The sequence below is a fragment of the Miniopterus schreibersii genome (assembly GCF_964146895.1).
Source record: "Miniopterus schreibersii genome assembly, chromosome: 7".
Classification (NCBI taxonomy): domain Eukaryota; kingdom Metazoa; phylum Chordata; class Mammalia; order Chiroptera; family Miniopteridae; genus Miniopterus; species Miniopterus schreibersii.
In genome coordinates this window covers 19,205,570-19,216,584 of record NC_138108.1, presented here as the reverse complement: position 1 = coordinate 19,216,584, position 11,015 = coordinate 19,205,570, and the positions used below count along the sequence as shown (strand labels likewise).

The following is an 11,015-nucleotide window of genomic DNA, read 5'->3' as shown; positions in this document are numbered from 1 at the left end:
GGACCTATGATACCTGAATCTTGTTTGAAAGAATATTTTTGAATATTTTGAACTAAATGAAGCAAAAAAAAAGCAAAAAAATAAAAACCTGGTAAATAAAGGATTCTTCTAATGGAAATACAATTAATAAAAAGCTCTGGACCCCAGTAATATTACTGAAGTCTCTTTATTTCAGTATTTAATGCTACCATTAATGATAGTCAAATCACAAGTAAAATCACATGAAGTATGTTATTTGTGAATAAACATATTTTCTGTCTGATTGACTATTAAAACTTCATAAATGGTCAGATTCTGCATTGAAAAGCAAGCTAAAAGTAAAACAAACAGCTGTAAAATTTTTCCCCTTAAAATGACCAGCCTGAATGAGGTTCATAACAGAGAAGACCAATTAGCAAATTTACCTGAGCTCCAGACACATTGCTCTTTTCATCTCATATAATTACTCTCATTTCTCCAATCGTTCTGTGATAACCGATGATTGACAACCAGTTTGAATTTCAGATATGTTAGCAGTCCACTTGCTTTTTCCAGGTCCAAAGGAAACCTCGGGGAATGTTTTCACTGAAGGTTTAGGGCCCTCCATAAGCTAAAATTCTTATCTAAAGGGTTATCATTGGAAGACTCAGCAGCGTCTGAAGGTTAGCCAACCTCTATAGCTGGGGAAGCAAACCTGGGGGAGGGTTTGGGAAGGGCCCAGCCCCGGCTTCTCTTGGTCAAGAGAATGATCCGCCCAGAGGCTGCCACTCTTCAGCTGCCATTTCTACATGGGCTCATGGTTTTGCTTTCATGTCATTTCTCTAATGTCTTTAATCATATTCTTAAAAAACATCACATAAACTCATCACCTCTTAGAAACTGTTAAAAGATGCCACCCTCACAATGCTTGCAATGCCTGCGCCTCACTCCTATCTCACCTTGGTCTACACAACGGGAGCTGCCCGATTTTTCTGTAAAGTGTCAGATAGTAAATATTCTATGCTTTGTGGGTCATCCAGTCTCTGTTGCAACTCACCAGTTCTGCCTCCATAGAATGAAAGCATCTGTAAACACCTAGATAAATGAGCATGACCGTGTTCCAACAGAGCTTTGTTTATGGACCCTGGAGTTTGAATCCATATCATTTACAAGTGTCACAAAATAATTATTCTTCATGATTATTTCAATTATTTTTAAAAAATGTACTAACCACTCTTAGCTCATAGCCTGTACAAAACTGGCAGTGGGCAGGACGTGGCCCGTGGCTGTCGCTTGCTGACTGGTGCTCTGGGCATGCTTACCGAACTTGTAAGGAACAAACTGGGATGAGGGAAGAAGGAGAGAATACATTGAGCAACAAAACTAAAATAAAAAAACTTGGGATAAGCTGAAAAGCAAATGCAAAAATATTAGGATGAGATTGAACAGGGCTAACCCAGTCCTAATCCTATCTATACAATTGGACATCACTTCACTCTGGAAACAGTACTAGAAATTATAGATCATATAAATATAAACTCAAAGCCTCTCTCAATGTAGCATGGACTACACATTAAGATAATAGGTAAAACAATGAAACCATAACAATATATATTGAGAGAAAGTACAGAGCAGTGGTTAGAGTACAGGCTTAGGAATTGGATTTGAATCTCAGCCTCTTTAAGTACTGACCAAATAACTTTGGACAAGTTGTTGACCCTCTCTGTGCCTCAGTTTTCTTATAAAATATCTACTTGCTAGGTTTGTTGTGAGGATTAATGAGTTAGTACATACAAGGTGCTTAGAAACCAAGTGCTCTAATAGTAAAAAAGTTAGCCATTACTTTGGACATTATTAAGTTAAACATCTACATCCTAATTATACATACAGAGAAAGGAGGCACACAGGTACTTTGGCCAAACTCATTGGAAGTGGGGTCTTACAGAGGAATATTCATGTTTTAAAAATACACTTGAGAGCATTGTTGATTTATATACAGTTGTAAGAAATAATAGAGATATCCTATATATACTATATCCAGTTTCCCTCAATGACAATATCTTGCATAACTTAGTATAACAATACAACCAGGAAACTGGTACAAACCAGTTTATTCAGATTTCACCAGTTACGATTGCATTCAATTGTGTGTATTTAGTTTTTCTGTAAGCTTATTCTTGAGTGAGAGCAACCAGATAGAATATTAGGTCATCAATTCAGTAATTTAAATGATATTAGAGAAGATAGTCGCATGAATTCATGTAGATCACACACCTGAATTTTATTTAAAAACTTCCAAAGTTTTTAGAGTGAGAATGGCCCTCTACCAGAACCTCAGCATGTCTAGATTTGATGCCACCTCTCCTTTCCATTTCCCTTGACCACCTCTCACTCCCAAAGGCTTTACTTTGAAGAACTAAGACACATGAGTAAGGACATTGCAAATAAAATTTTCTTCATGCTTCACACCAGACTATTGAGAGAGGGGGTAGAAGGCTTAATTCTTTTAGTATAGATTTTGAAAATATGTTTCGTCATCACCCCAAGGGGCCTTTGAGAATGGATTCCTTTTCACTTTGAGTTGGGCAAGGTGATTTGATCAACAAGGGCAGAGAAGGCCCTGCTCACGCGCTCAGCTCCACGATACAGGTCCACGTTTACTGAAGACTGAGGATCTGAAATCAACAAACAGGAGAGTCCTTCAGAGAAGGTACCTGTAGGTTCTCAAGCTGATGTTTATGAAGCTCTAGGACAGGGAGGAAACAGAATCCATCTCTCCTCAGTTCCTGATGACAATGCCCTTTCTCTACGCTAGCTAGCTAATGAGATGGCTATTATTTACCAGGGTCAGTTGCTAATCTGCCAGGTTGTGGATTCTCAAAAGGCATTTTCCATGACCCCAAGCACAAATCTGAGTAGTAAGAAAGCCCACTCACTCTAGAGCAGTGGTTTCCAGACTCTGGTGTACATCAGAATCACCTGGGGAGTGTTAGAAAAGATTGCTAGCTTCTTCCCAGAGCTCTGATTGAGCATCCAGGGACTATGATGATTAATTTTATGTGCCAACTTGATTGCACTAAGGTGTCCAGATATTTGGTCAAACAGTATTCTGGGTGTGTCTGTGAGGGTGTTTCTGAATGAGGTTAGCACTGAGTAAGTAGACTGAATAAAGCACATGACCCTCCCTAATGTGGACGGACCTCATCCAATCAACTGAAGGCCTGAATAGAACAAAGTCTGAGTAGGAGGATTTCTTTTGCCTGACTGCCTTCCAGCTGGGCATCAGTTTTCTTCTGCCTTTGGATTCCAAGTGAAACATCAGCTCTTCCTAAGTCTTGAGCCTGCCAGCTTTCGCACTGGAACTACCCATTGGCTCTTCTGGGTCTCTAGCTTGCTGCCTGCAGATGTTGGGACTTATCAGCCTCCATAATTATGTGAGCCAATTCTTTAAAATAAACCTCTCTGTTTCTGCCTCTATCTCTCTGTGTCTCTGTTTCTCTGTCTCTCTCTCTACATATGTATATATGTATATATGTGTGTATACACATATATACATATATACATATACATATGCATATATCAGGAATGGAGCACAAGAAATTGCATTTCTAATAATTCCCAGGTGATACTGACGCTGCTGGTCTAGGGACCACACCTGGAGAACCCTGCTCTATAGCTATTGATTCATGGTTTGAGTGGTCCCCTATAATTTGTTGTAATAATAGGGATTGTGCTATAGAAAGATCTACAGTTTGGCAGTCACCAACCAAAAGTTTTATTATGCATAATCTTTTTTCCTAAGTGTTCAATGTCTAGGAATTGGTCCTACCAACATATTCACATATGAGTACAAAGACATTTGTTATAAGAATACTTACCAAAGCATTTTTATGACAATAAAAAATTGGAAACAATTTAATTATACACCAATAAATAAATTATGATACATTTATACTGTGGGATATTGTGCCACATTTAAAAAATGACATTGCTCAATGTCTAAGATATATTGTCAAATGAAAAAAGCAAAAGTAAGCATAACCTAACTTAAGTTGAAAAAGTAAAGACATACATGTATGTAGAAGAAATGACTCACTAAACTGTTAACACTGGTTACCTCTGCAAAACAGATAGCAAGGAGTGGAGGGCATGATAATTAATTCATTTTTTTCCTAATGTTTATTTATTTATTTATTTTTAAATTTATCTTTATTGTTGAGAGTATTACAGGTGTCCCATTTTCCCCCTCAATTGATCCCCTCCGCTTCGCTCCCACCCCCTTCCCAGGCCTTCACCCTGTTATTGACTGTGCCCATGGGTTATGCATATATGCATATAACTTCTTTGGTTAATCTCTTCCCACCCTCCACCCCCCTTCCCTCTTTCCTCTCAAATATGATCGTCTGTTGCATGTGTCAATGTCTCTGGATCTATTTAGTTGGTCAGATTCTTTTGTTCATTAGCTTCTTCTTAAAGAAGACCCTTCAACATTTCCTGTAGTGCTCGTCTGGTGGTGATGAACTCCTTTAGCTTTTTCTTATCTGTGAAGCTCTTTATTTGAGCTTCAATTCTAAATGATAGCTTTGCTGGGTAGAGAAATCTTGGTTGTAGTTTCATGTTTTTCACCACTTTGAATATTTCTTGTCACTCCCTTCTGGCCTGCAAAGTTTCTGTTGAGAAATCAGCTGATGGTCGTATGGGTGCTCCCTTGTAGGTAACTAACTGCTTTTCTCTTGCTGCTTTTAAGATTCTCTCTTTGTCTTTAACCTTTGGCATTTTAATTATGATGTGTCTTGCTGTGGGCCTCTTTGGGTTCCTCTTGTTTGGGACCCTCTGTGCTTCCTGGACTTGTAAGTCGATTTCCTTCCCTAGGTAGGGGAAGTTTTCTGTCATTATTTTTTCAAATAGGTTTTCAATTTCTTGGTCTCTTCCTGCCTCTTCTGGCACCCCAATAATACGAATGTTGGGCCTCTTGAAGTTGTCCCAGAGGCTCCTTATACTATTTTCATATTTCTGGATTCTTTTTTCTTTTTGCTCTTCTGGTTGGGTGTTTTTTGTTTTCGCATGTTCCAAATTGCTGATTTGATTCTCAGCGTCCTCTACTCTACTGTTGATTCCCTGTAAATTATTCTTCATTTCAGTTCCTGTAGCCTTCATTTCAAATTGGTACTTAATTATGTTATCGATTTTCTCAGTTATTTCCCTAATAGTCTGCTTAAACATCCTCATAACCAAAATTCTGAACTCTGTATCTGTTAGCTTGCTTGGGTCTATTTCATTTAGTTTCTCTTCTAGAGATTTCTTCTGTTCTTTCCTTTGTGACATGTTTCTTTGCCTCCGCATTTTGGCTGCTTCCTGGTGTTTGTTTCTATGTATTAGGTAGAGCTGCTATGTCTCCTGGAATTTGTAGAGTGGCTTTGTGTAGTAGGTGTCCTGTAGGGTCCAGTGGCTCAGCCCCCCCCCCCCCCAGTCACCTGAGCTGGCCTTCTAGGTGCTCCCCTGTGTGGGCTGTGTGCACTGTCCTGTTGTACTTGAGCCTTGGTTGCTGTTAGTGTCCCTGGGAGGAACTGACCCCCAGGCCAATCAGCTGTGAGGAGCAGCTGCAACCACAGCCTAAGAGCTGCTGTGCTGGAGACACCCCTATGGAGCAGGGTTTACTTCAGTGGAGCTTTGGTGTTCACCAAGTGTGCCCCTTGAATGTGTCACTCATGGATGTGGTAGGGTTGTAATCCAGCGTGGTCGAGTCTGACCACCAGGTGCACTGTCTCTGGGGCCTCCCGGGAGGTGCAAAGTCAGCCTGTGCCAGTGCCTTGCCCAGGGCCACCCAGCATGAGCTTCACAGCAAACCGTAGTTGGCTGCTACTTGTGCTGGGCTTGGAGGTGCCCAGGAGAGGCCAAGCTATGAGCCAATGCAGCTGCCGCTAGTGCCAGGCTGGGGCCGCTTATCAAGCCGTATGGGGCCCGCTGCTGCTTGTTTGAGAGATTTTAGGAAAGTCCTAAGCATGGGGCTCGAGAGGCCACTTGCACAGAAAAGCCCCTGGAAATGGCCCAGATGAGCTGCAGGTGGGAGGGGCGGGGCCTCCGGGAATCACGGGGCGGGGCCGAAGGTGTGAGTCAGGTGCTGGCGATTCAAACATGGCGCCTGCCTGCTGGCTGTGTGCGGGGAGGACTCGCCAAAGGAGCCATGGCCTCCGCCAGCCCTTCTGCCCGGGAGGAAGCCGCCCCTCCAGCTCTCGCCCGGATCTCAGGCAGGTTAGTTCCTCCCCGAGTGTCCCGGGTCCTTTCAGGCTGCTCCCGGCGCTGGGCTCAGAGGGAGCGTCCGAGTGAGTCCGCGCCGGGCCCTTTAGAGGAGCTGCTGGGGCTCCTGCAGCCTCCGCGACCCTCAGGGACAGTCCCCGCTGGTTTCACAGCCCGGAGGTGTGGGGAAGTCTCTTCCCGGCCCTGGAGCCCTGGGCTGGGGGCCTGCTGTGGGGCTGGGACCCCTCCCTCCTCCGGAAACCCCCACCGCCGAGATTCCCTCCCGGGTTTAAATCGCGGCACCGGGTGTGGGTCTGAGGCCTCATCTCTGCGATTCAGCCCCGACCTGCCCGCGTCTCCGCCCCTCCTCCCGGTCTCGGTGCTGCTTCAGCTCCCTGGCTGTGGGGCTTCTGTGCAGCCGGATCTCAGGAGCTCTGAGTGCTGGTGGTTCTGTATTTTAGTTGTAATTTTGATGTGGTTGCGGGAGGCGGCGGGTGCCGCTGTTACCTACGCCGCCATCTTGTTTCTCTGACAGTTAATTCATTCTAAAAAATTCTTTGCGTAGGCATTTTAATCTTATGATGAACATGTCATGTAAGATTGCTTGTGTACTTAATAAAAAAAGATCACAGGCAATGAAAATGTGGAAAGGCTTATTTTGTTAGTTACACCCTTGAGTTACGTGATTTACGTTGTAGCTCCAGTTGGGCTGTTTTCTGTTGAACAGAGGAGAGGTGTTATGCCTTTCTTACTCTATTTTTCTCTAGCATTGCTCCGGAATGACAAAGACCTTAAATAAACAGTATTTTATTCTGTCTAGAGGCAAACTTATTGTAGGGTATTCTGTTTCTCAGCCCACAGTGATAAATATTTAAGACATAGCAATAAAGAAACAGGGAAGCAATAATTCATTTTATGCATGGGAGTTTTTCTCATTGTTTGGTTGTTTTCTTTTTAAGCTATGGTCCCTTGAAATGTTAAAAATAGCCAAAGATATTCACCTAGCATGCTGTTTGGCATACGTTTGGAATTCAGTACATATAGGGACTGAATTGCTACAGCACATAGCTGGAAATGTTAGAAATACCTGTGAAATCAACAGTTCAAAGGATATCACAATGAGAAAATAATTCACCCGAATGTTACTAAAAATCTACCTGGTCTCTGAATGAATCAAGCATGAAGGAGAAGGCTATCAGATTGACAGATACAGAGGGTTAAAAGTATTAGGTTATCTAGTCTATGATTACCTTTCTTGGTAACCAAAATACTGAGCCCATGTCTTCCTTACAACAATAATTAATTAAGCAAACCAATAGGAATGCATATCTACTGTACTAAGACCTCTCCCTTGAGCTCTAGATGGTACACGTTGACTGCCACTCTGATATATCCATTTGCATGTCTCTCAGGCAATTCACACTTAATGCGTTCAGAACAGAACTCTTGATTTTCCCACCTCCGTCTCAGCTTTCCCGACTTCCCTCAATGCACCATCCACCCAGGCCAAGCCACCATCACTTCTTGCTTAGATTACAACACACTTTTACCCAGTCTCTTTGCTCACCCCCTTGCCCTTCTGCAAGCTACTTTCCATACAAGGCCAGAGTGTTTCAAAAACATCTATCTATTTCAAAACGAATGCCCAGCATCCAACACAGCACTTGGCACATAGTAAATACTTGGTGACTATTTGTTAGATGAATGAATGAATGAACTTATGACGAACCAATTAGACTTTTTTTTCCCTACCTTCCCGGAAATTTATTAAGGTTTCAGTACACACTCTTGGGATTCCCAGGCAACATTTGAGAAGACTACTTTCTAAATAAGTGAGACAAAGATACAGTACTGAATGCCTATTTCTGGGGTTGCTAAAAAGTAAGTCCTGTTCTTTATTTTCTTATGATTTGCTAAAGTTCAAGCTTCATTTTCTGATTATTTAAAATACTAGTTTAGGTGTTGGTTCCAGAAGGGAAGAAAAGAACAGAAATAGAGCATGATGTCCTTTTTCTGCTCACCGCATAAGCAAGTAGTGTTAGACATTCTTTCACATCGAATCCCTTTACTGAAAGTTTGAACAAACTGTTTGCTACTGAGTTTTCAATCCAACATTTGGAATTTATAAAGGTTTAGGGAACCCCTTGTATACCTTCTCTTTTCTATTAAGCTTCCATGGGCTCTTGGAATTCTATTATCCTTGATATTGATATTGAATGACTCTATTAAGTTAATGTCAACAATGGCCCCCAAACTGATCATCAGGCTTGCTGTTTTAATCTTATTAAGCCTTAAGTAATATAAAGTTCGTTTTAATTTCTAAAATGTGTTCACTCCTTAGTAAAGCTCCAATCCACAAGGGTAGTCAGCTGCAAGGATAATCACAACACTGGGTGAAGACGTTGACACTGAGTAAATCTTAGCATATTGCAAACAGATCTTTCTACTCTTCCCAGCAATTCTCAAATCAAAACGACAACAACTGGGACAGTAAAATGATCAGAAATCTCCTGCTGTTGTCTGATTCATCCATGACAGAGATAGAAATAAAACAAAAGTAACCGACTCCTTAATTTAATTTCTTTGCCTTTCCACATCTTCATTAGCGAGATTGTTATGCTTCTGTCTCTGATTAAGTTTGAGGTAATTCTAGTCAGCATGCATAGATTACGGAGTGGATTATTTTTTTTACTTATCTTAATCTCACCCGAGGATATGTTTTTACTGGTTTTAGAGAGCGAGAGAGAGCAAGAGAGTGAAACATCAGTGTGAGAGAGAAACACCGATCAGTTGTCTCCTGTACTCGCCCTCACCAGAGATTGAACCCACAACATTTTTGGTGTACAGGATGATGCTCCAACCAACTGAGCCACCCAGCCTTTAATCCATATTACCAATGGCTAAGTAGAATTTACAGACAGAATCATATTCCATATTAGGCTGAATAAGGGTATAAAATTAAGAAATGTTTGAGTGAGGGATGATAGTGGTTAGTAAATGCAAATAGTAGCCTTGAAGGTTAACATAGATCTGATGCCTAAAAACCTCAAAGAAATAAGCTTTACTTTTCTATGATTTTCCTTTAATGGTAAACCTTAATAAAGTCACTTAAAATATGCATAAATTTTTTATATTTAGGTATCAAACTGAACACAGTGTGGGATGTTGTCTTCAAGTATGTGTAAGAGATCTAGTCTCTTAGGAATCTGAACTGTGCAAAATAGCCTACTTACATTTGTTTTGGCTGACCGAACATGACATTGGAGAAATCAGAAAAGGTCAAGTGGATATTGACTATGCTTTGAATACTTATCCTGACCCCAGTGATGTTTAGATGGAAATACAGTGGGTGGAATCTTGTGTCAGCCTGAGAAGCAGGCACAAGGAGTTCCCATTCCATTTTTGTCTCAGGCAGTCTGAGCATGCTTCTGGCATCTTTGTGATCCTGTTTTCTGGAATACAATGATTATAACTCCAACTCCCTTCACACTAGAGATTTTGAGAATCACCAAATAATTACCTCATTGATAATAGATATCAATATGTTAAGATTATAAAACACTATAAAAAGACAATGTCATTGCTAAAACAGAATAGCTATAGCAAAGAGCTATTTATAGAAAAAAAGAGAGCCTTTCGAATTTAGCAGTGAGTCATGGCTTATGAAGACCAATGTGATGAAGCTAATGATGGTGCTACTTATAGAAAATGTAACCAATTATTCTCTAGAAAGGGAGCATAATTCTTATCTCTATTTTTAAATGGTAACATCAGGCTGCCCAGTTATATGTTTTAATAATATTGATAATAATAATTGCAATAAGGAACTAATAAGCATGTGTTAAATTCTTGGTATGTGTCAGGTGCTATACTAAAATCTCATGGTTTATCACCTTTCATGCTCACGACATCCTAGGAATTAGGCAATCCTAGAAATGAAGTTCAGAGATGCTACTGATGTGCAAAAGATTCACTACTCTGACTGGTGATGAATTGTACTTACTACATGAATTGTAGCTGTTGAGCTAATTACTATAAAATCAAGTGTTTTTAAAAGGTAGCCTAAAAGGCTATCACTGTCTCTACTGACTGAAAATCTTACCTGATGGCATTTCTAGAGTGAAGGCATCCATAAGTGCTGATAACAATTCTTGCAGTTCTTCTTCTTCCAGCTCAGGCTTTTCCTCTTGGATGTTAACTGTCTCTTTCCTTTCCACGGGGGCCAGAGTAGGACTGTTTATTTCAGTAGGAGCAATCTGGGGGGTGCCCTGCAGCAGTCCTTCCTGGGAACTGGTTGGGGAGCTAAAGATTTCCTCAGAGGTCTTTTGTGCTTGGCTTTGAGCCCTGGTGCTTTGCATTGACCTTGGCTGCAAAATGGCCTCTGGTGATTCTGAATTTGGTACAGCGTGCTCTGCTTTTGCTTGATTTTGTTGACTTTTGTCAGTCACAGTGGGGTTAGGAAAAGGTTCCCATTCCAGACCATCCACACTAGTATTCTTGCTCTGGGAAGAATCTTCTGCTTTCCAAAATCTTTCGTCCTTTCCATGGTCACCCTTGGAAATCATATTTTGACAGGAAGAAGGTAGATGGAGTGGCTGCAGCTTTGTCTGGAGGGGAAAAAAAGCCTTATTTATGAAGAAATTAATGCTTATCTTACTTTTTAAATAAATGCATTAAATTTTAATATTTCAATAGGAAATTTTAATGCAAAATTTTTTCTGCTCTCTAAATACATTAATTTTATTTTATGCTGTTAATTCAATGTCAACCTAAGACTTTCTACAGAAGTTAAAACAGCTCGGATATTAAAATATCACAGG

At 40.8% G+C, this 11,015-nt stretch overlaps 1 protein-coding gene across 1 annotated transcript in view; it reads right to left on the bottom strand.

Annotated features, from left to right (window-relative positions):
- Window positions 1-2,529: 2,529 nt before the first annotated feature.
- Window positions 2,530-11,015, bottom strand: part of DYTN (dystrotelin) — a gene marked incomplete at both ends in the record, with an annotated part of 44,076 nt that continues 35,590 nt past the window's right edge. Inside the window, 2 exons of the mRNA XM_081142867.1 lie at window positions 2,530-2,633; window positions 10,298-10,802. Coding sequence (XP_080998993.1) covers window positions 2,530-2,633; window positions 10,298-10,802 — 609 coding nt within the window. The remainder of the gene's footprint in view (window positions 2,634-10,297; window positions 10,803-11,015) is intronic.